This window comes from Hypomesus nipponensis, chromosome 14 (genome assembly GCF_054491055.1).
Source record: "Hypomesus nipponensis isolate SF chromosome 14, ASM5449105v1, whole genome shotgun sequence".
In the NCBI taxonomy this organism is placed as follows: Eukaryota; Metazoa; Chordata; class Actinopteri; order Osmeriformes; family Osmeridae; genus Hypomesus; species Hypomesus nipponensis.
In genome coordinates this window covers 3,387,682-3,412,129 of record NC_140374.1, presented here as the reverse complement: position 1 = coordinate 3,412,129, position 24,448 = coordinate 3,387,682, and the positions used below count along the sequence as shown (strand labels likewise).

The following is a 24,448-nucleotide window of genomic DNA, read 5'->3' as shown; positions in this document are numbered from 1 at the left end:
ACATTTCATGTTATCAGGTGTGGGTCCCTATCTTCTACTGTCACTCGGGGACAAGGTTTCATACAAATTTGGCAACCCTATTCCGCGCGTTAAGATGAACGCCCACCATGTGCCTATGACTGTTTATTTAGCTACCTGAAATATGAGTCTTACAAAGTAAGTTCGAATTGTTTTACCCCCCTCCTTACTTCTAGCCCTTAGTTTACACATATAGCCCTGGTTACGGTTACGTAGGCCTAGGCTATATTGATGTCTCCGAAGCAAATAGTCTAGTGTTATGCAGTGATATCAAACGCAATTTGCTGCTAATGCAGACTTGCATGGAGTCCATTCATGGCTAATTAGAGAAATGCGGGACTGTTGTGCAAATCAGCAATGTAACGTTAGCGTCGCAAACTAGCGATTTTTAACAAACTTTTCCACATACTATTATGCAATATGTGTCACCTCAAATCTAACATATCTGACCAACTTCAACTAAACACGAGGTTATTTTAATATAACCCGTGTCTAGTTAGGCCTATATCTCGGTCCTAAAGTTCGAAGACTTCTGTAGTTTTTATTTCATTTTAAATATCTCAACATTATTCAGAAACGTCCAACGGCCATACATTCATTTAATTATTATTGACAGAAGTTCGTTTACGATCGGCTACCTAAACTCTAATCTCACCATCCAATCATGATATCAACTGTCCAATGTGGATTGGATTAGGCCAATCACATATTTGAGTGAGAATGGAGACAGCCAATAACGGCGCTTCTTTCCATTGTGAGAGTCCGTTGGAAAGCTTTGTCAGAAAATTAAGTCCAGTAGGAATTGTTCAAGAAAGCATCAAAGTAAATGACCATTAATTTTATTTTCTTCTTAAATAGGAATCTTGTATTACATCCGTCAGGCAAAGTCAAAAAGTCATGTTAACTTAATGTTGTCAGATGTTATGTTACTTTTTATGGCAACTTCAGTTACTTTAGCTAATAACAGCAATCGCATAACAGTATGTGGAAATCTGTATGAAAATATATTATTTATGTATTGTGTATTTATAGGCCTCGTAATATCATTGCTGATACCGGGCCAGTGGCGCAATGGATAACGCGTCTGACTACGGATCAGAAGATTCTAGGTTCGACTCCTGGCTGGCTCGATTTTTTAAAGTTACTTTTGGAAACCTTTTTACTGGGGACACCGCGACTTTCTAGCTGAAAGAGTGTGTAGGACATAAACAACATTATTAGAAATCAGGACACAAAAAAGTCTGCATTTGCTAGAATAAGATCATAGTGATTGCCATACCGGGTATCGATAACATATATATATATATAATATATATATATATATATATATATATATATATATATATTTTTTTTTTTAATGGTATGTTACCTCTATCCTCCGTTTTTAAAGTCTATTAAATAATATTCAGTCATAGTTTAAAATACGGGAATCGAACCAAAGTGTTGCAGTCATTGGTTGCGGCGGCGTATCGACTTGTGTACGAATTCCGACGTCACATGTATCCACCCAGGCACGCAAGGACGGCGGAGATCATCGGCACTGCAGCTTCCACAGCTGTTGTGGTGATGTAATGTAGCTCTGTAGTGACTACGGATGGCTGTGTGTGCCAGGCTCTGCGGAGTGGGTCAGTCGCGGAGGTGCAGGCGGCGACAGCGGCAAAACCAACAGGACCAGGGAAGCGACTCGGACATGGACATGGACGAGGAGGAAGAGGAGCGGATTGTGGGCCAAACTCGAGCCGAGACTGGCAGCGGCCCTAGGCGCTCCTCTGCCGCGGCAGGGCCGAGTGGGGCCCGTGACGCGGCTACTGAATGTAACCGTGCTAGTGTCAACAGACTTGAGATAGGAAACTGTGGAGGTACCGGGCCGCCGAAACCGCAGTCGTTGCTGGACCTACCCCCGGAGATTTTAGTAGAAATCTTCTCCACGCTCCCCGGCACAGCGCTTCCTAACCTAGCGCTTGTCTGCAAAAAATTCAGGCAAATTCTCAATACCGAAACGATCTGGAGAAGGCGATGTACGGACGGTAAATAATGCAGCGCCTGCAGGGGCAGAGAAAAACTAAACCCAGTCTTTATTTATCTCGAATACACACTGCAATTGAAAGCATTAGTAGTTCATTATTTTTGTCGAATAACTACGAAAATGTCAGGTAGTTAGCCTGATCTGCTTTTTCGTTGACAGTTTGCGCTTAGCCAGCAATATATCGTGCTTTTGTTCACGAGAAAACGAATTCCTCTAAAAGCTTTTTCTGTCGATCTGTCCACGAGGGGTCCGTAAAGTAAAGGGTAGTTTATTCGTTGCATAACGTTCTGTTCTGCAACCATATCACAACTATCTATTTGGTTAGATAGGTTAATACTTCCTTAGCCTTTATGCCAATAACATTAATTGTCATGGGTCCCCTCCCCCTTTTGACTAAGCATACAACCGTGGTAGCGCACACCCGTTGTAAATGAAACCTTTTTGGTCGTCTTGTGTCAGGTTCGAACAGAACTACGTTCTCGATATGCTGTACCCGGACATTATCATCTTCTTGCCATCTTTATTCCATGTTATTGTTTGGGTTGTTATAATACAAGAGTGTTATTATCAGATGTGTGGCGACCCAGTCTGATGCCTGTAATCTGTCTCATCTGTGTCCTTCTAATGTTAAAGGTGTGGCATAATGAAGGTATGATGAGCCTGTCAGACTTGAACTGTCATTTCCCCATTCCTCTCCCTTGCAGAGTTTGGGCTGAGGGAAGACCTTCGGAAGATGGAGGTGGCGGGTGTGTCCAGCAAAGAGCTCTATGTGAAACGTGAGTTGGTCAAGTCTCTTCCGCTCCTGACGTTACTCTCCTCCCTGAGCGTTTGTCTTCCTTCTCCTTTTGTCATAATCAGACTTGTTTGTTCTTTGAGTTGAGTAGGGTGATACGTTGCCCCTGCCCCACACTCCACACCGCACACCACACTCCCTAGTAGCCTCTTGTGGTTTACCTGTCCAGGTGTGAACCCTCGGGTCAAGTCTGGACGTTTTGTGAAACTCCTCCCTGACTACGAACACATGGACTACCGAGCCTTGTACATGCACTGTATGTACTACGTCAGGTCGTAAAACACCAGTGTGTGTGTGTGTTGCATTTTTCCTGTTCACTGTGTCAGATGACTGTCACTGTATTGTCGTGACGCTTAGCCGCAGCATTAAGACAGGTTGATGTGCTTTCCGATGTGGGCAGTGTCCATTGAACTCAGCATGGTCCTTCGCCATCATTTCCCGTCTCCTCTGTGTGTGGGCCCGCTTGCGTGCTCCTGTTGTCGATGCCACCCTCGAAACACACGTTTTTGTGTTGGTTCCCCTCTGACGATTGAACCCGTTTCTCCACAGCCCCTGCCTGCAGGGTTAACCCCGCACTGCCGATGCTCTAGCCGCACGATGGGAACCTTGTTTAGCTGCCGAGCTCATTAACCCCCTCGCTGCTGTGTGCCGTTACAGTGCTCCACCCGTACCGACACATCCTGGGACTCTGGCAGCCCGACATCGGCCCCTACGGCGGGCTGCTCAACGTGGTGGTACGTTCCGACGAACCGACACGAATGCCAATCTATCCTCGAGAAGTGATTTACACACTCGCAATTTTTTTTGAGTGTGGAAAAAACATGGTCATCAGTGTCATCGGGGTGTGGGACGTCTTTTCACGCCTGCTCTCTCTTCCACGCCCACTCTCCGTCCTCCCTCCCTCCAGGTGGATGGCTTGTTCATCATTGGCTGGATGTACCTGCCCCCACATGACCCCCGGGTGGAAGATCCAATGAGGCGACGGCCGCTCTTCCGCATTCACATGTGGGAGAACAAGAAGGCCTCGGTGGAGTGCATGTACGGACACAAGGGCCCTCACAAGGGGGACATCCAGGTGAGTCCCCTGCCTGGATGTCCCCTCCCCACCTCTCAGGGCAGGGGATGGGGCATGAGGGGGCAGCTAGGCGGGCCAATGCTTGTTCACATCAGAATCAGAAGGGATTTTATTTGCCATGAATGTTTGCACAAACAAGGAATTTACTTTGGCAGGGAGGTGCATACATTAAACATAAAGGAATATTGAAACTTAAATATGTGGACTAACTATACAAAAGGAGCAAAGTCTAGCTGATACTAAGGGGGGTCTAGCTAATGCGTGGTGGTCATTGTGAGGGGACTTCGGTGAAGGTCCGGCCAAGCCTCCATTCATGAAAACACATGGGGTTTGGTTTCCTCGCTGTTGTGGTTCTAACCCGAGCTGTCTCCCGTCTCCAGACAGGGAAGAAAGATGAGTTCTCAACCAAATGCAACCAGACGGACCATCACCGCATGCCTGGGGGGAGACAGGAGGTGAGGTGTGGGGGGATCAACTAGACATGGGGAAGTTAACCCTGCCTGGGGAAGCAGGCCTTGGGCAAAGCCAGGTTTCTACTTTAATACACCTCTGACAGCGTCGTAAGAATGCTAACAAAGTAAATGAAATGGAATGACATGATGAACACAGACAGACGTAGCTGAATTTTGATTTTGCTGTTTGTGTGCAGGAGTTCAGGACGTGGCTGGAGGAGGAGTGGGGTCGGACTCTAGAGGACATCTTCCATGAACACATGCAGGAACTCATCCTCATGAAGTTCATCTACACCAGCCAATACGAGTAGGTGCTCTGTATTACATCATTACAGCAGCCAATACAAGTAGGTGCTCTGTATTACATAATTACAGCAGCCAATACGAGTAGGTGCTCTGTATTACATCATTACAGCAGCCAATAGGAGAAGGTGCTCTGTATTACATCATTACAGCAGCCAATAGGAGAAGGTTCTCTGTATTACATCATTACAGCAGCCAATACAAGTAGGTGCTCTGTATTACATCATTACACCAGCCAATACGAGTAGGTGCTCTGTATTACATCATTACAGCAGCCAATACGAGAAGGTGCTCTGTATTACATCATTACACCAGCCAATACGAGTAAGTGCTCTGTATTACATCATTACAGCAGCCAATAGGAGAAGGTGCTCTGTATTACATCATTACAGCAGCCAATAGGAGAAGGTGCTCTGTATTACATCATTATACCAGCCAATACGAGTAAGTGCTCTGTATTACATCATTACAGCAGCCAATAGGAGAAGGTGCTCTGTATTACATCATTACACCAGCCAATACGAGTAGGTGCTCTGTATTACATAATTATACCAGCCGATAGGAGTAGGTCCTCCTTTTTACATCGTCTTTGTGTTCCCTCACCCAGTAACTGCCTGACATACCGGCGGATCTTCCTGCCTCCTCGACTGCCCTCCGACCTGCTGGTGCCCGGCCTCTTCAAGGGCACCTACGGTAGCCACGGCCTGGAGATAGTCATGCTCAGCTTCCATGGGCCCTGGGCCAGAGCTACCAAACTCACTGTAAGTCCTCCCTCCTCCACATCTCCAGTTCTGGACCATAGGGAAATTTAGGTCACTGAACAGGAAATGACGTCTCTTGACATCACTCTTGAATTGTGGGATTTTGTGTGCCCCTCCACATTGCTCCTCCGGACTCTCCAGGGTGACCCCAACGTCCCGGCAGGCCAGCTGACCCTAAACGTGGACCTGAGGAAGCCGGTCCGCCTGCCCGACCTGGAGCAGCAGCGCAGCGTCGAGGAGCTGTCGCGCCTGGTGCTTGGCGCCCACCAGGAGGCGCAGAGGGAAAGCCAGCAGGGGGCGGCGGCCGACGTGGAACCAAGCCCCACTCAGGAGGCTGCAGAGGGGGCTGCTGGTGGGTCCAGCCCTGGGTCTCGCTCTGGTCCTGGTCCAGAGGACGGAGCCTGCTCCGAGAGCAGCCACTCGGGCAGCGGCGCCCCACCAGCCCTGGAGCCCCAGCCCTTTGTTCTCCCCCTGGGGGTCATAGCCCGCAACGAGGTGTACCCCCGCACCTGCAGGATGTGGTGAGTCCCCACAAAAAAGGCACCTTGATATGAATACAATTTAAACCAGGGATGCTGTTAAAAACAAAACATTACAATTTGAAATGAATTCTTCTCTTTGGTTCCCCTCTTCCAAGTTTCTATGGGACCGGCCTGATCGCAGGTCACGGCTTCACCAGCCCGGAGCGCACGCCCGGCCTGTTCATCCTGTTTGACCAGGACCGATTTGGCTTCATCTGGCTGGAGCTCAAGTCCTTCAGCCTGTACAGCCGCCTGACCGACCAGCTGCCCCACGCCCACGCACCCAGCATGGAGCGCTTCGAAGCCATGCTGCGCAACATGCAGTCCTGGACATCCTGATGGGCGGACGCACACTAGTACCGGGGGCTGGAGCTCCAGTCCGTACAGTATGTATACGACCCTGTCTGCCCCCATAGGTTCTGACGACTCCATACACGACACAGGCACACTATCCCATACACGCACTTTTGTAGCCCGTCTCCTCCAAAGGGTCACATGATGCGCCGATCTCCTCAACCTAAGCAGCCTTTTTTTCATGTTATTTATTTAGTCTGGATCAGTCAGTCTGTGCCTCTGATTCGCTTGTGTGTACCATGTCTGTATTGCTCAGAATGCTTCTAAAAATAGCCACACGGTATTACTAGGGCTGTTGTATGCTTATTGTGCCCCCCCCACTCACACACACACACACACATGTACTACCACAGCAGTATGCATGCTGTATTTGATCAGATTGATCCTGCGTTCTGTTTATCCTGCTCTTATTCACCCAGCCGTGAAACACTGTTTATAGAAAGATGTTGCTCTGGACTCAGGTCATACTGTCTCCCACTTAACTCGTATAGACCAATTAAAACTGTTTTGCTATTATCCTACAAAGGGACACGTGCGAACCACAGCCAAACCCTTCAGGTGTCTGTGATATACCTGTCAAATTGAAATATTAAGAGTGAAATCATTTTCTACCTGTAGGCAGGTAAACTTACACAGTCTTATCACCTGTAGCTGCAATGGCTAGTAAGAAGACAGATAACATTGTGGCCTTTGAACAGGTTATTGCGCAGGCAATGGACCCTGTCCACTTAGATCCCCAGGCACTCATTGAACCAACAGCGTCTGTAGCGGAACTTTGTCAATTGCAGTCCCTTCGGCTGTGCGTGAGGTAAGTAGGGTAGGTCGGTATGCAGATCAGTACCAAATGTGTCAATTTTGTAGTTGTAATGAGCGTGAACATAACCAGGAAGTCGATGCGGATTGAAGGCGCACCAGTCAGAAGAATGATCCCCTCCTACTTTCACATGAATGTGTTGGTTCTTTCCTGCTGACTTGCCCTCTCCCCCTCGGTGACCAGCAGGTGGGGTGCTGTGTCTCTCTGTGACCAGCAGGTGGGGTGCTGTGTCTCTCGGTGACCAGCAGGTGGGGTGCTGTGTCTCTCGGTGACCAGCAGGTGGGGTGCTGTGTCTCTCGGTGACCAGCAGGTGGGGTGCTGTGTCTCTCTGTGACCAGAAGGTGGGGTGCTGTGTCTCTCTGTGACCAGCAGGTGGGGTGCTGTGTCTATCCTACTCCAAGTGCACTTCACAGGGCAGAGTAGAAAATCTCTTATCAAGACGCAGTCTTTTTGTGCCCGACTGCAGCTTTACTCAAATTTGCAAAACAAACTCCACAGGGAGTGGGAAAAGTAATATATAGAGATAAATATATAGGCTATATAGTAGCCTACAAAAATAACACATTTTATGGTGTAGTTTTGACTTGACTTTGGGTTAATTGTATTACACATACAGGCATCACAACTGAGTTGATTTTGGTTTTGTTGTTTTTGATATTGCTCAAATGCTGAATCATTGTCGTCCGCTCTGCTATCTGAATGACCCTTAGAGAAGTATTGTGGCTCTGTAAACCTGTAAAGGCCCCAGGCCTCGTTCTGCTGGAAAACTGTTTGACCTGTTGAACTGCTCACATCTGACTTCAGGGAGCTTTGCAGCTTTGCCACTCTTCTCTATCTATAATTAAATAAAAAAAACAACAAAAAACCTCAGTCCAGTCTGTCTGTGTTCAAATATTCACTCACTACAAGCTACTGTTCTGGTAGTTTTCTGGAACCTGCCGCCACTACAGTTTAACAGTTTGGTTAGCTACGTACACAGATTATCTCCATTCACTGAAAGCCATCACAAACGATGTAAATCGGCTACAGTGACTCACATTCATTCAGCCTCATTCACAAATATGTGCGTAGAAATTTTCTTTGCATTGTACATCATTACATGGCCCAGTTGTGCTCTCAGTAGCAGCATTGAATATGGACGACATATCTCCTGTCACTGAACCTGGGAAGGAAAAATGGACTCCTGAACTTCATATCCTTATCCGCAAAGGCCACTTTGATTAATGACTTGATAACTGAAATAAATGTTTACCTGACCGAGCTCTCAGAAACATGGCTTAACCCTGAGAAGTGGATCCCTCTGAATGAAGCTTCACCTCCAGACTCACCTGTGGAAAGGATCCCTTCCTCAATTGCTCTTCCCATTAAAACAAATTCATGTAACTGGACGTTTTTCCCCTTCATTGAGGGTTTTAGGTTGGTGTCATTGTATGGGCATCTGTGAAGCTTTTTAAGACATTACTTGTAAAAGGACTATATAAATCAATTGTGATTTTGATTAATTGTGCAGGTTATCCATGAAATAATACACAATATAAAACATGATTAGTTTCATACCAGAAGCAGTGCAGTCCTGCATAATAAGACATTCCAGATACATACAATCCAACAATGTAATCCTAGAGTTCTGTAATATGCTAAAGCATGTTACAGGGAGGGTGGAGCTTGGTACAATCCAATTCGTGGCTAAAACAAGTAGCAGCTGGCATCTGGTTAGGAAGTGAAATGAAGTTAAACAACAAGGTTTTGTCTCCACAAGAAGCAGTAGCACATGCTGTGGGAATGATGGTTCAGGTGATTCTGTTCATAAATAACGAGCTCAAACCATCAATGGAGGACAATAAAGACAAAAAAAACAAGAGTATATGGTATCACAACAGGGACGTCATTAGACCCTTTTTACTGGGGCACGTGCGCCAGTATAAATCTGCTGTTCCGCAGTAAAATGTAGTTGGAGTTTTAACCATTTATTTTATTAATCAGTGCATTCATTTACATTGATAATGCTGGAAAAAATAAACACAGTATCAAGATATATCAAAATGTGTAAAATCATGAAGCACATGCCGATGCCAGTAGAAATCCATGTCAGGGCATTCTTCTGAGCTTGCCAAATAGCCACTGCAGCACCCACACAGAAGTCCAGCTGTGGGACTCTGCACACAAGTCACAGTTTAGGTAGTTTCTAAATGATAGGCCTATTTGCAATGCGCTAGCATTAACTATTGATGTCCCTGCCAAAGCTGATATCAAACTTGCATATCTGAACTGTTGTATAGTGGGTTAAGCAAGGAGAGTTCATATAGACGAGTAGTGCATTGTGCGCATAATGCTTGGAAGAAAAAAAAGGGATATGAATAGGGGCCTGTGCCCCAGTGAGGGGGGGCCTGTGCCCCTGTGAGGGGGGCCTGTGCCCCAGTGAGGGGGGGGCCTGTGCCCCTGTGAGGGGGGCCTGTGCCCCAGTGAGGGGGGGCCTGTGCCCCTGTGAGGGGGGCCTGTGCCCCAGTGAGGGGGGGGCCTGTGCCCCTGTGAGGGGGGCCTGTGCCCCAGTGAGGGGGGGCCTGTGCCCCAGTGAGGGGGGCCTGTGCCCCTGTGAGGGGGGCCTGTGCCCCAGTAGTTTTATATCTAACAATGCCCCTGTATCACTATATGGGAAGATACAAGACGATTAACATAGCCTTTTGCAGGCACTGAAAAAGGAAACTGTATGCTAGATAGCTTTTTTTAGGTCTTTAGATAGGGCTCCTAGAAATAGCCTTGTCGCTCCTTCTATTTTCCTCATTTAATGTTGCATGGCATTATACACTTTGGAAATATTGTGACCTCTTGACTTACATCAGCGACACAGGCCTTTCATAGTCAGATCTTACAAACACCCAACATTTGGCTGTGCAGGTATAATAAAACGGAATAATAACAGTATATCAATGATACAAGACCCATAATGAATAGACAGGCATATTTCTCTCCTGGACATAACCAAGGGTTAGGTGCTCATGAGCTTAATATTGCAAGGTATAGATCAAACATTGATGATTATATTCAGAACATTATACAGTATAGAAAAGTAATCATTATCTTTAATTGTTGTTAACCGATCAGTGGTTTAAGGACAGACCTCTTCACAAACAAAACAAGTAAGGCTGAGCTCATAGCTCACTATGGTCCTTCTTCTCTTTGCTCTGCTGGATCTTCTCTGGGAGGGTCTGGGTGAGGAAGGTGAAGCGTTCCCTCCTCAAGTGCTGACCAGCCACCTGCTCCAGCCCTATCCCCAGGTAATCCCACTCTGCCCCGTACTGTGGCCACTGAGACAGACCTGCTCCATTAGGATCCCTGCACATATACACACACAAAAGTTAGTTTTTATTGGGGCCCGACCATTCACTTCCATTCCAAAATATGTTATCTTTGACCACTAACCCTTAACCCTAACTATTAATGTAATTCCAACCCTAATTCTAACCCTAACTCTAAAAGCCATAAACCCCCTGAAAATGCATTGGAAGTTCTGGGCCCCAAAAGAAAGAGGCCCACAAGGTTAAGTTTTTCACATTTCACTATACTTGTGAGGACATTTGGTCCCCACAAGGGTAGTTAAACAAGACCACACACACTAAGTTACAAAAAAACATATAAATGTTGAATGTAGAAGAAATACAAAAAAGGCAGCATGGTCGTACCCTGTGTGAGCAAAGTTGCCCCAGTACTTCATCATAGTCAAGCTTATCCGTTTATCTTCCTCCATGCATCGTCCTGAGAAAGAGAGAGAGAAAGCTGACATACACAGTTCTACTCGTTTTACAGAGCAGTGCCATTTGAGGTTATGATTCTTTTACCTTCCATGCCTTTCTCAAAGCAGACTCCAAAGACATATATGAGGTCATCTGCATGATCCACCCCCACAAAGCTGGGCCTCAACTTCTTCAGGCTGGTGGGAGATTCCTGGAGCTCATACACGTACACAGGGACACCCGCGTCTGGGGGTACAAGGTTGGATGTCCAATTATGGGTTTTTGGTAGTACTGCACTTTACTCAAGTATTACTGTAGTATTATCTAATACGACTTACCTACCTCTATGTGCATTTGCTGTCTTAACAACAGGAATAACAAACATAAAGTCTCCAATGAGTTGAGTGAAGCCATTTCTGATTTTCACCCGATCTTCAGAGGTTCCCTGGTACTCGTCTGCCACCAACTCAGTTACCCAGTGATCTTTAGGCTGCAAGAAAGAGAGAACATGTCTGGCTTGACCGATGATGAGTGATCCAATGTGTCGGGGTCTGGTAGTGTTTTCCTTACATCAAGGAAGAGAAAAGATTGTAAAGCTAGGACTTCCTCCCGGCCCATTCCTTCTGTCCAGTTTGGAGGATCAAGGAACTGTGGGAGGGACACAAAAGATTCACCAACTTTGTCCTACAAACACTTGACTTTTCGTGGAAAATATTTCATTTTCTATAATCATACTTACCAAATGAATCAGTATGAAGCCACCCTCATCACTGTTAATGCCAGTCATGAAGGGAACCTTGTGAAGCTGCTGGTTTTGGAACAGCTCCTCCACTGGCTTGGGGAGGAAGTGCCCATCCACAGTGACAAGAAATCTCATCATTCGGTCCTTGAAAATTGAGTTATGGTTATAAAGATGTTACACGCAACACATATTCATAATAGGACAATAGTTACGTAACGTACATTTCAGCAGGACAGATTTTACAAACAGTTAATATAAGTCAGAAAAATCAGATTACTAACATTTTTTTTTAACCAAAGAATGTGCATGGAGCACATTTGATTGGGTTAGGGTTAGTGGTGATGGTGTTCAGTATCACCTCAGCAATGGTCAAAAAAGCTTCCTTTCCTACGACTTTCATGCATTCTGCAATCTTCTCAGTACTGGTGATGTCACAGCCAGCTGAGTTGGCTGCCATCTGGGGGAGGAGGGGTCAGTATGATCATTCCAAAATACAGTATTTACATCATTTCCTTCACTTCGTTTGTCTTCAGTTACATCTGTCCCATTATCTATGTATTTAAGTCATTAGAATGCATGTTACTAAGTGTAGAGGGCTGAGCTGGAAAACACCTTGGCCATGGGTAGAGGGTTGCTGTACTGGAGGCTACCCATGGCAGCAGTACCACTCTGAGCTATGGCACCATGGAACAGGCCAGTGGACATTGGGGACAGGAGCTGGTGAGTGAAGCACAACCATGTTAGCAAAACGTTGGGAAGGTATTCACAAGTGTGGGCTTATTAGAGTGTGTCCTATGTTCGGATCCTCACCAGTAGTGATACACTCATTCCACCAGCAGACTCGCCAAATATGGTAACAGCACCAGGGTCGCCTCCAAAGTTGTGGATGTGTTCTTGGACCCAACGCAGGCCCTCCACCTGGTCCATGAGACCCATGTTCCCTGGGATGTGATGATCCCCAGTGCTCAGGAACCCCAGAAGTCCCAGACGGTACTGTACCGCCACCACCACAACATCTTCGTAGGCTGCCAGAACCGAACCGTCATACATTGATGCAGCACCCATTGCATATCCCCCTCCATGGATCCAGAACATGACCTGGAGAACATAAGATACACCATGAATTTCTATCACCAGCATTGTTGCAAGATAAATAATAATAATACCATAGAAAATATAAGATAACTGCCGACTCTGATGAGACTGCATGTTCAGCTGGTTGGGCTGAAGTGTGATGTGTATATAATGTAAACGTACCGGTAGCTTGGCTTTCTTTGAGGCTTTGGCTGGCACATAAATGTTGAGGTACAGGCAATCTTCAGACACATCTGGGATTTCCATTTCCAAGGACAAAGCGGCAGCAAGAACAATGGATAAACGTCTGTCCTGAATACACCTGGGTGGAAATGAACGATAAAGACCTCCATTTTATATTGGATGTTACTTTACAGTATTTTGTTAATGTGGTTGATGCAGTGAAAATCATTGCTCCGTAGTGGCTGTACAGGTACAAATGACGTTTGATCACGTCTGTTTATCAACACTAGATACATCGTCAAGATAAATAATGTATCTGTGACACTGCTTACATGAAAGGCTGTTTGGTCGCATCCCTCAGCCCTTCCCAACCATCTGTGGGCTGGGGCGGGGCCAGTCTCAGGGGGCCCACAGGTGGTTTGGCAAACGGCACCCCCAGGTAGGCATGCACCAGCGTCTCCTTCCCCTTAACCTCCACATACTGCCCCCTCAGACCGCCAAGCTTGGTCTGCACCACAGGGCCTGAGGACAGTGGACATGAGGAAATTGTGATTGTTATACCAGAGAAAATACTAAATGTACACAGATCATGTATACTTTTTATATTAACATGTGTTACCCCCCCCCCCCATTTGGAGTTATAATATGCACATTAACTCCCTTTTTTGTGTGCAGAACAGTCAAAATGGCCAAAGAGCTTCTCTCAAATCAGGCCTTTAACCCTTGTTTCTCAGCTTGAAGCAAAGGGCCTGATGGCTTTTGGTGGTATTGCATTTCCGCTTGGCACTGACCGCATTCCGATTATTTGATACCATTAAGATAAAAATATCAAAAACGTTCCAAATGTTTTTTTGTTTCTCGAAACTGGCCTTAAACACTAACTTTTTCATGGTCGAAATAGAGAAAGTAATTAGCACCCTAATTTTGTGCTTACATCAAAGTCAATCGAGCCTGACGTTGTCATACTCATAATTCTAGTCAGAATATGAGTCTGAAAACTCTCCGTTGGGTTGTGACTATGGGGCGTGTGTCAACCGAGCTCGTAAAACAAATGCCTCTTCGCTCAATTGGATAGACCTACAACCAATCAGAGCAACGTCATATGTTGTTTGTTGAAAACAAATTAAACCCAAGCGCTCTTTGGTGACGTTGTTGATTACGTTACTGTTGATCATCTGTCCATCATCGTATAAAGCCCGCCCTGGCACTTTCATTGGTCCGCCCAGATCCTGGTTTTATGTAGTTGTTCCCAATACGAGACCCTCCATACCTAGCCTGGTCCTAACCAGACCCTCGTACATTTCATTTGTAAAGAGGGTCTGGAATAGCCCAATAGGGTCCTGGCCCTGCCCTCCTACGTACTTCCGCTCAATTTGGCAATCGCTTCAGCGAAATGGAGCGATCCCAGACCCTCTGTACAAATGTAATGTAGGAGGGTCTGGTTAGGACCAGGCTAGGTCTGGGATCTCTCCATTGACAAACGTTAACTTCCTTGAAGGCGGGTCTAAAACTATTGGATCCGCCCAGAGCCACTTTGATTTGCCATAACCAATCGCAAGCCTTGGCTTTAGCCAACTCCTTCACCACTATTGTAACGGAGCTAGCTGCCGTAGCTGGAAAATCAAACTTTTCCCGAACCCCGAGGGGAGGAAGGCCACAACATCATGGCCACCAACAAAACTCAGCAAGGAATGTTCTTGCTCTGGCTTTAACCTATGGATATTCGGCAGCGTTGCCACAACCGCAGAATAGTTTCGCTCGCATCTACGGACAAGACATGTCTGTGACAGACTTCCTGTATCACCTCTTCTTGTAAAGCCTCAATTTAATCGTGTTTACAAAAGATAAACCTGCTCCCGAGCAGGTTTAAGTTTACGGACATGTTGCTATGGCAGCAAGTCCAGGATGAGCGAAGAACCGAACAATCCAAGATAATTAAGCAATTATGACAAATCGTCAATAATCAAATCAAGCTAACGTACTAGTACAGCTAGCGATGTACGGAGAACGGGCCCCGCCCCAGGGACTCCGAGTTAGGCAGCTTTGGCACGGACAGCAATCCAAGTGTGCAAAAGTAGGCCTATTTGCAATCATTTGAGCGCAAATACTTTTGTAGCCGACTGTTTGGGTTCATTTGAGATGGGGTCGTGTGGACAATAAACAAGGACACAAGCCCATCAATGCCTCGACCAAGACGGCACGGCACGTCTTCCTTTATTTTTCTCTCACTCTTCCAACCGTCAGAAACCACAACCCCCCCTGTCACAATAAAAGCCCACAAGAAAATACCTTACATACCTCCCCTCCTCCGAAAAGAAACGTCCCCGTTTCAAAAGGACAGACAGACAGACACGGCACAAAACCCAGGAACATAGGCAACACCATGCTGAGAACCTTCGACTTTAACCGAACCAGACCAAGGCCACCCCAATGCACACAAAGGACAACCCATGCTCCCCCAAATACACCAGAGATCACCGACACAACAAACAAAGGGCAGGAAGCCCACAGACAGAAAACACACAAACTCCCCCAAATATATCAGATTGACTGACACATGTATCAGAGAGCAAGTGGCCCACAAACAGAAAACACACATACTCCCCCAAATATACTAGATAGACTAATACATGTATCAGAGAGCAAGTGACCCACAAACAGAAAACACACATACTCCCCCAAATATACCAGATATGACTGACACATGTATCAGAGAGCACATGAGAAAAAAATGAAATGGACACAGTAAACACAAAGTCTGGTGAACGCAGGTGAGGCAGACGTCTTGTAGGCGAAGCAGATGCCTCAGCTGAAGAGGCAGGAACATGAGAGGCGCTCGGTCACCGACAGGGGCAGGTACACCAGACCCAGGGCCGACGCGTGGAGGATCGAGGCGTTCCCATGCGTCGTCGCACCACCGCAGGGCCTCCTCCAGCCTCTCATCGATCTCCGGGAAGAACCTGTACTGCAGCTGGCGGTGGCGCAGCATCTTGGCCCGGCGGAAGTGTTGGAGTTTAGCCCGCGTGGCGAAGGAGATGATGGAGCAGCGCTCGCCGATGCCCTCCGCGTGGGGCCGCCCATCTGGCCCTCCTCCACGTGCTTCTGGCTCTCCTCCATTTGCACACCGTGTCGTTTCTCCTTATTTCCCCCATAACTTGAACTAAAACGAGACTACTCCATAGGCACAACGTGCGGAATCAACACTCTACCATAACTGTGGAATAAAACTAAACCAGAGCGGAGTTAGCAACAGCTAACGCCAACCGACTGCACCCGACAAGCCCATCGACGTAGCTAGCAGAGCCATGCCAGGCCCCAACCAGAAAAAAAAATTAGATTAAATTCATCCCACCGCTGTCACCAATGTAGCCGACTGTTTGGGTTCATTTGAGATGGGGTCGTGTGGACAATAAACAAGGACACAAGCCCATCAATGCCTCGACCAAGACGGCACGGCACGTCTTCCTTTATTTTTCTCTCACTCTTCCAACCGTCAGAAACCACAACCCCCCCTGTCACAATAAAAGCCCACAAGAAAATACCTTACACTTTTTTTGGAGCTTCATGCTATATCATATTTTGGACTGTTGTTATTAGGTTTGAGTCTTAATATGATCGGTAGGCCTGTTGTAATGTTTTTTTAGCCCTCAATTCTGACTTGCTTGCCGACACCTAGGACGACACCTAGTGATGTGTCGTTCGTGAACTATTCGTTCATTTTATTTTGAACGAATTTTTAGTAGGCCTATGACTCGGGACTGGGGAGTAACGCCTGGTCTACAGAGTGATTCGTTCAGTTTCTCGTGGCCGAGATTTAAAAAAGTTAAAAACAAAACCTGTAGGCTAATTATCACTTGTGAACAAATCTGATTCACGGCTTACTAGCCTACCAAACTTAGCAGTCACACGAGTGAATGAGGTAAACAAATAGGCCTACTTTCTGTTTCCTCTTCTGAGCCTATGCAGATCATGTGAAAATGATCCGAAGACTCGTAGGCTAGGCCTACCCGAGAACACGGTCGGCAGATGAATGAATAATTGACCGGAAAACACGTTCGGCAAAAGAACAAATCATTGACCAAAAGACACGGTCGGCAGATGAACTGATCTCTCACCCGATGACACGGCCGGGAGGTGAACGATTCATTCCTTCTTTCTTTCGTCTCCCATTATTGATCACTTTATCGGAGGGCGTGTGTTATCAACAAACGTTCGTGTTCGTCGCGTTAACCCATTATTAAACTGAGCATATCGATTTTTAATCCATTAGGCCTATTAAACTTAGCATTTTAATTGTTTGACAGAATGGCCGATGTTTGACACTATCATCTTATATGGCCAAATAGAAGTAGGCCTAGAAGAAGAGCAACGGTATGTGTATTGTAGGCCTATAGCCTATACATAGGCTACTGTAGCTATATGGTGTGCAGCATTATAGAAAATTATATAAAATAAAATAAATGTAAATAAACCCGTTTGTGCTCCCCCCTTGCCCAATAATAATCGATAAGGAATCGAATAGATAGGCAGGCATTGATAAGGAATCGGAACCAGGGCCGGATGTAGCCTGCTTTGACGGGGGGGGGGGGGGGGGGGGGAGGATTGTCATTCAAACCATGCTCGCCTTCACCCACAGCAGCAGTAATGTTGGTACCGAGAGACACGCTCTGCCTGCTCTGGAGTATGAGTTTAATATCCCTTGTCGCAGGGGCAGTAGTAGGCTATGGTTTGGGGATCAGAAATCGATGCATAATTAAAGGTTTTTCTTTGTAGGTACAAACACGCACGCTAAGAACAATCCATGGCTAACGAAGCTAAAAGACTGTTAATGTCTTTAACCCGTGTATCTTCTATGAAAACAAATAAAGATTACAACTGAAACAGAAGTATGAAATTCCAGGGTCTAGCATTAAACACCAATGCTGCACTTTACTATTCGTACAATAACTTCGAGAACAAGTGAGTGGCAAGAGATTCGAGGTTGATTTCACTTTTATTGGTGAACGTGGATGCGGAGCTCTAACCTGCGTTAAAGCCAGGGTTAGGCACCCCCCCCCCCCCCCCCGGATCCGGCCCTGATCGGAACTGTTAAAATCTTATCAATATCCATATTAATGAGTAAAACATGCCTAATAATAATATAATGAATCCTCTTTTACCCGCATATTTTCTTTTCGAGCCCTAAAAATGCGTCCAGCAGGGATCCCTAAATCGTCCGGGATTTGGCCTCGTTGGATATTTGTGTTTCTCTGGGTTTTTTACAAATGAGGTAGGGTATTACACCCTTTTATTACGCAAGTTTTGGAAAGGGTGTCTCCCTCACGTACCACCTTCTTGCGCAAGTTCTGAATGTAGAGAGAACTTTCACTGATCGACCGCCTTCTCAGTGTGGCCAGATGCATGATAATTATCCTCTAAATACGATCATTTAGAGCCTTTGGGTTAACCCCTACACCCCCCCCCCCCCTCCCCCAAAGACAAAGTGTCTTTTCACAAACTCAAATCTGGTCACCCTATAGTTTATAATAGGGTCAACCGACTAGGCTATAGCAAATCTGGTGCAATTTAGAACCCATAAATAGCCTAGGCTACGTTTAAATCAAGATATTTAATATTTCAAGAACAATCTGTAAACAGCAGCATTACTAAAATACTACTTTAATTGTTCACACACTCACCATCAAATTCTTCTGAAGCAGTCAGATATAGTACGCAGAGCGGGAGGTACCACCTCAGCGCGTTATTGAAAACTGTCATGACTGAAGCAAAACACCGCAAAACACCGCTAATAGGCTGCAGAAATGTGCCTTATTGAATGGAGCTCCAGCAGACTGAAGCAAAGAACGTGTGTTTCTACTCTTTGAGTTTCTTTTTTTTCCCTTTTCTTTGACTGAAGTGGTGCCGCTCCCACGCTCATTACGCGCTGTATGGCACCAAGTGCTATGAGCACCAAAAAGAGCCTCATAAAAAATGATCGTAGTCATAAAAATGATAGGTAATGCCGATATTATTTCAGTATAGAAAAATTAGGCCGTTTTTAGGCATGTAGGCCTATATACGATACGATACGATTAACTTTATTGTCCCGCTCAGGGAAATTTGTCTTGGTCCCTGTTGTGCGTCATCATAAATGCCTTGACAGTCACAGTAACAACAAACAATACATCCTCAGCCAAACATTATCAACAGTTAGGCTACATAACAGTATTGCACGAATTCCATAACATAACACATGAATACACCTCATAAACATACATGCTAAAAGATCACCGTAATAAAGGCACTATAAAAATTATTACATTTCAGCCTCAAGCAGCATTGAGAAGTTTATGGAAGTTGGAACAAACAGAGAATGTCTAATATAGAGAGAACTGCCACTCGGGAAACTTCCAAGTTGAAGTTCCATGTGAGGGCGCTAACGAGCGAGTGCAGAATGAATGGAGGTCTATGGAGCGGTACACCTCAAAATCCACTTTTCTCAGGAAATAATTTTTTGTCTAGTAATTTGAATTCTGAATTCTAAAGGGGAGGCAAAAAGAATACACACTGCTGGCTGTTGGATTGTTTTAAAGTCGCCTTTCTGTTCTAAAAAGCTTTTGAAAATGTCATTGATGTCATACTCATCATACGACCAGAGCTACTGCTTGACGGCAAGCTCTGGTCACTTACTTTTTTCTCTCAGGGCATCGACAACACAGCTGACAGGTTAGGCTCTCCTTGTCAATACACATGCTAGAAAGAGTTTTGGCTTGCTAATGTTGTTGCTAATGTTGCTACTGCTCTGACATTCTGATTCCGCTTCGGATGCCATCAAGCGGGAGCTCTGGTCGTATCAGTCCTTCACCAACCAATCAACATTCATTAGCAGAATGCTAGCGTGTTACGGGCAACAACGACTCACCATTTAAGAAATCAAAAGGACATAAGTACTCGTTCATTCAACTTTTGACCTATAATCCATGTTGAAGATGCACAAACTACAATCAAATCCGAGATTTTTCAACGACAATCAGGCGAAAGAGACAAATTTAGCCGTTTAGCTCCATAGACTCCCATTCAACATGCACTCGCTCGCGGTAACTCCCAGTGGAACTCTGGTGGAACTGCAGCCAAATTCGGTACAATGGGGCTTAATAGGGAGTGGCAAGGCTCTCCCTAAACAGGCTCTGGAACAAATGAGTTCTTAAAACGGTTGAGTTTGCAGCAAGGGACTCTATATCGCCTCCCTGAGGGTAGGAGGTCATACTCTGAGTGGAGAATGTGAGAAGGGTCCCTTGCTATTCTCTGGGTTTAGTTTTCAGTTTTGAGGTGAGGTTGCCATACCAGGATGACATCCCATATCTAATTAAACTCTCCAGCACTGCTTGGTCAAATAAAATCATAATTATTTTGTTCACCCCATATACCCTCAGTCTGCATAGGAAATACAGTCTCTGCTGTAGACGGGAACACAAGATGTCAACATGCATGCCAACTAAAAGTGTAATCTAAGTGAACTCCAAGATATTTATAAGAGCTGACCTGCTCAATGGGTGAGTCGTAATGACAGGGAGATATGATCCCCTAACGCCTTTGTAAGCAGAGATTTGTTAAAACGTTTTTTGCCCGAGAACGTAGGTCGAACTCTACAAGTTTGCCAATCGAGACTGTAGGTTTTCAAATCGATGCTTCAAAGCGTTTGCAGACCTGTCCAAAGTCCATATTTGGGTTTTTTAACACGATGAATCTGGAGCAGCGCCAAGTTGTCAACATCTCCAAGGCAACCGCTTGTTAGGTCCGTGAATAGATCCGGTTTTGCGGACTTTTTAGAACGTCTCTGGACCAATAAGAACAGCGTATTGGTCCAAGTATAATACTAGTGTCAAAGAAACTGAAATATGTTAACTTAGGTGAAAGCTAAATTTAGATTTGACTGTTAAACATTATCTATGCATTTTACAAATAACTGACGTCAGCAAGCTGTTTCTTTACTTTATATTCTATTATGCTTTTATATTAGATTTATCAAATCGTTTTTAAATTAGTAATAAAGGTGGAGAGCTCCTTGGCTGCATGCTTTCAGTTTAAAATGTTTATAATTTTTTCGGCATAAGTTTTTTTGTTTGAATATTTTGTCTAATACTGATCCTTTTTCTTTGTATTTCCACATTGATGCAGGTTCAAATGCTGAGATACGAACAATAAACTGGCTAAACCTTTTTTCTTGGGGTGGGATGGAGGGTGAGGGGGGGGGGTGCATCATAAAGGAATTATGATGATGATTACGTGAGACACAAGCATTTCAACACAATTACACACTCACACCACACTTTGTAATTCTCATATGGCACGCCGATTGGCTGATAGATACTCGTGGCAGAGAAGAAAGGGAAGGGTGGGAGGGTGACAACAACATGCTAGCACAGGGACCAGAGGAATGTTTATATAGTTACTCTTAATTGACAAAGGGGAGTTTGGTCACGTTCTTCCGTGCTTTACTGGGCTGATGCAGGGGCGCAAAAAGTGGGTATGCGCTATATGCGGCGCCGCACCATGGGGGCGCCAAAGCAATGGTAAAAATTAATACATTTAAAAATATTAAATCTTTTTTTGGTATTTTCTATTTATAGCTGCTGTTGTGCGTTTCTGCATTTCCACAATGTTATAAAACATTTTAGAACTGCTCGGGTAGGCGCCCCATATCTCATAAGATAGAATTTTGACATCTACAGGGAGCGGGGCGCCGTGAGCGCTGAGCGAGCAGTTACGAGAATTGAGTTGTCGTCTATGGAAAATGATGGAAAAATCAAAACAGTTGTCTGGGGCTAAAAATAGAAAAAGAAAGAGGGAAAAGGAGATGACGTGTCAAGGGATGCAACAGTAGTAGTTAATAAGTGGATGGTTAAAGGCAACAGGTAGGATTTAAAGTGTGACGTTTGTGCTTGGAGGCTTATATTTATGTTAACAGACTAGCTAGCGTTTGCTAACACTGGGAATGTAGCAGCCAAATTTGGGTTTAAGGCTGGTTTAGAATATGCAAAACCGAGGTTGCTGAGCTAAAAACCGGAAAGTATAAGGTGGCATGTACAATAAATGACAAGAATCTGGAAAACATAATGCAATAACTCTGGTTTACATCAATCATGCACAGTGTGCAATCATGCATAGATTTTCTACCAAACTTGGAGACTTGCAAATATTCATGTTAACAGACTGTTTTCAGACTAGCTAGTGTTTGCTAACGTGAGCTAAAGTGGGGTTGCTTACAGATGAAGTCTGATTAGTTCTAATGCCAAATAAAAAGTATTTAACATGTTTTGTTATAGGCTAAGCTAAGCTAATGGTTGCCAGGCTTGGTTACCACTTGTCACAATATGGTTGCCACAATTTGTCGAGCCCTGAATATACATATGCTATATATACATAATTATTTATAATTATGGTAGGCCTACAGTGGCTGATATACTTAAAAATACACCTTTATGATTTAAAGCCTATACATGATGATGTCCGGCACACTTATTTATTTATTTTTGGGGGGGGGGGGGGGGTGCCAAAATTGTTGCTGCATACCCCTCTGACACTGGGTAGTTGCACCCCTGGGGTGATGCTTATTAGTTTGATTGGAGACGGAGGAGTCTTGGTGTGCTACCTTCCTCCCGAACTTTAGTTAACCCTTTCAGGCCTAACTCCATTTCTTGTCAGCAGAGGAACCCCTCCTAACATGACCTATAGAACAGTGTTTTTCAAAGTCTGGGTCACGACCCACGGGTGATGAAAATTGGGTCGGCAAATATGTTTTCATAATTATTTTGTCTTAGGTTTTTGTAAATGACTTAACAACCATTTTCGAATAGTGCTTTGTTTCCTGTTTATTTCCCGTTTTATATGGTATTTTCTTTTATTTTGAAATGATTGCGCAACAAGCTGGTGCTAGGTGCTGTAATCTGACGTAGCCATACCTGCAGAAGAAGAAGTTTGGAAGGATAGCGCACTCACGTGTAGCTTGCAGAATAAATACGGAGTATAAAAAGTATAAAGTATGTCGAGTGTCGGAGTTAAGTGGTTATGTTAGCCTGGCTTCAGAAACGGTACCAAACTGAAATAAGAACGTGAACAAAAGTCTACCAAATGAATTGCCTAACAACTGAAAATAGCCTAAAGGGAGAAATACCAGTAATGTAAGAAGCTAAAAGTTGTGGTAGCCTATGGTAGCGTAGTCTGTGGTGGCCCGGAAACATCATAGGCTTGAATGAAATTGGAAAAATTTTATTTGAAGATAAAAGAAAAAGTGAGCGCTAGCGAGCAATAAAAGATTATCCAGTGTCAAGTGTGTCAAATCTAGGTGGAGAAGTATACAAGGTTAAATTCCAGACCAAGTTCTTTGTAGTTTATTGATAAGAAATGATGCAATCAACAATGAATACAACACAACAGGATGTTCTCAGTCCAGAACAGTAAATCAGTCGATGATGCCAGTGCAGCTTCACAGAAACAGAGTCTCAGAATAGATCAAACGAAGGCTTTCGTGAGTAAGCAGTCTTAACAGAAGTCAAAGAGAGTTCTGCCCAGTCCAATCTCTGTCTCCCTGTCCTGGGGAGACAGGTATTATACCCTCCAAGAGAGGGTATGGAGCTCTCCCGATTGGCTAACGAGGAGCCTTGATGGACATGCCCACATCATCAGCTGGAAACGCACCACACCTGAGCGGTACCAGATAGCAGGAGAGAGAGAGAGGCCGTAACACTGGTCTTCAATGTAATATGTAGGTCTGGTAGAGAATGACAGAACTAGATGCTCTTGTGTACACACTTTGTACACTTATTTTAAACACGCCTAGTATTGTAGCCATTTCTACCTAATTTGATTGCCTGTTGGTTTGCTTGTAAAAGCCAAACCCCCCCGCGAAACAGTCAAAAGCTTTGGGACCTTGAAGCACCACAGTCTTTTGACCTATACTTACTTGTTTCATCTTGCTAATCTAATTGACGTTTGGAGAGGCTTTGTTTGAGTGTCTGCTTGTCTGTGTTCAGGTTACAGTAGGCTGTAGTCAGGTAGTGGTATGCAGAGAAGAGCAGGGTCTCTGGGCTCAGCCAGGGGAGACACCAGGAGAAATCCTCCTCTGACAGACACAAACATCTCACCTTATCTGGTTACAGATGTATGTGTGTGTGTATATGTGCGTATGGCAATGTGTCTAGCCCTGTGAACTGGGAGTGTGGGGGTGTTTATAAGGGTTTGTGGTGTGACGGGTGTGACTGGAAGCAGCCTGGATCCCTTAGTGTGTATGGTGTGTGTTGGAACACTGTGTCCCAGACAGACTCCAGGGTCATGCCCTTCCAGTGTTCTCAAAAGCCAAATCATTTAGCAGTTCGCTTAAATCCAGTCAGCGTGATCCAGACAGCTGCCAGACAGACGAGAGAGGGAAATCACCCCTGAGTGGTCTCTCTGGCTAGACAGAGGGAGGGAACGCGAAAGAATAGATTGATCCTGCGTTCTGTTTATCCTGCTCTTATTCACCCAGCCGTGAAACACTGTTTATAGAAAGATGTTGCTCTGGACTCAAGTCATACTGTCTCCCACTTAACTCGTATAGACCAATTTAAACAGTTTTGTTATTAT

At 45.1% G+C, this 24,448-nt stretch overlaps 2 protein-coding genes and 1 non-coding gene across 6 annotated transcripts; 2 read left to right on the top strand and 1 right to left on the bottom strand.

Moving 5' to 3' along the window:
* Positions 1-111: 111 nt before the first annotated feature.
* Positions 112-7,987, top strand: fbxo31 (F-box protein 31). 3 transcript variants are annotated; one of them, XM_084672285.1, is made up of 11 exons: positions 112-156; positions 1,051-1,127; positions 2,749-2,820; positions 3,007-3,093; positions 3,495-3,571; positions 3,745-3,912; positions 4,293-4,367; positions 4,562-4,671; positions 5,275-5,428; positions 5,570-5,949; positions 6,066-7,987. In XM_084672285.1, exons 1-11 carry the CDS (start codon positions 143-145, stop codon positions 6,286-6,288), a joined length of 1,437 nt encoding a protein of 478 aa, XP_084528411.1. In that variant the 5' UTR covers positions 112-142; the 3' UTR covers positions 6,289-7,987. The 3 variants fall into 3 exon arrangements, with proteins under 3 accessions (XP_084528411.1, XP_084528409.1, XP_084528410.1); XM_084672283.1 differs by lacking the exons at positions 112-156; positions 1,051-1,127 and adding an exon at positions 1,512-2,045; XM_084672284.1 differs by lacking the exons at positions 112-156; positions 1,051-1,127; positions 3,007-3,093 and adding an exon at positions 1,515-2,045.
* On the top strand, positions 1,076-1,148 carry trnar-acg (transfer RNA arginine (anticodon ACG)). Its single transcript has one exon. It is a non-coding gene; the product is annotated as a tRNA-Arg (tRNA).
* A 1,081-nt stretch (positions 7,988-9,068) lies between the features above and the next one.
* On the bottom strand, positions 9,069-20,600 carry LOC146258216 (cocaine esterase-like). Of its 2 annotated transcripts, none has more exons than XM_084672287.1 (12): positions 20,369-20,600; positions 13,180-13,369; positions 12,848-12,986; positions 12,401-12,688; positions 12,203-12,307; positions 11,949-12,047; positions 11,588-11,734; positions 11,419-11,496; positions 11,191-11,338; positions 10,954-11,094; positions 10,798-10,870; positions 9,069-10,450 (listed from the first exon to the last, which is right to left on the bottom strand). In XM_084672287.1, coding segments are annotated over exons 2-12 (1,404 nt in total). In that variant the 5' UTR covers positions 13,182-13,369; positions 20,369-20,600; the 3' UTR covers positions 9,069-10,266. The 2 variants fall into 2 exon arrangements, with proteins under 2 accessions (XP_084528413.1, XP_084528412.1); XM_084672286.1 differs by lacking the exon at positions 20,369-20,600 and adding an exon at positions 18,526-19,169.
* Positions 20,601-24,448: the final 3,848 nt, after the last annotated feature.

Excerpts from the sequence above, each read along its gene's own strand:
- fbxo31 (XM_084672283.1), top strand. The coding sequence starts at position 1,613 with ATGGCTGTGTGTGCCAGGCTCTGCGGAGTGGGTCAGTCGCGGAGGTGC. Across the intron at positions 3,094-3,494 it reads CCGAGCCTTGTACATGCACT|TGCTCCACCCGTACCGACAC; the intron begins GTATGTACTACG and ends GTGCCGTTACAG. Across the intron at positions 5,950-6,065 it reads CCCCGCACCTGCAGGATGTG|TTTCTATGGGACCGGCCTGA; the intron begins GTGAGTCCCCAC and ends CCCTCTTCCAAG.
- LOC146258216 (XM_084672286.1), bottom strand. The coding sequence starts at position 18,604 with ATGACAGTTTTCAATAACGCGCTGAGGTGGTACCTCCCGCTCTGCGTA. Across the intron at positions 11,095-11,190 it reads GACAGCAAATGCACATAGAG|ACGCGGGTGTCCCTGTGTAC; the intron begins GTAGGTAAGTCG and ends TTGTACCCCCAG. Across the intron at positions 10,871-10,953 it reads CTTTGAGAAAGGCATGGAAG|GACGATGCATGGAGGAAGAT; the intron begins GTAAAAGAATCA and ends TCTCTTTCTCAG.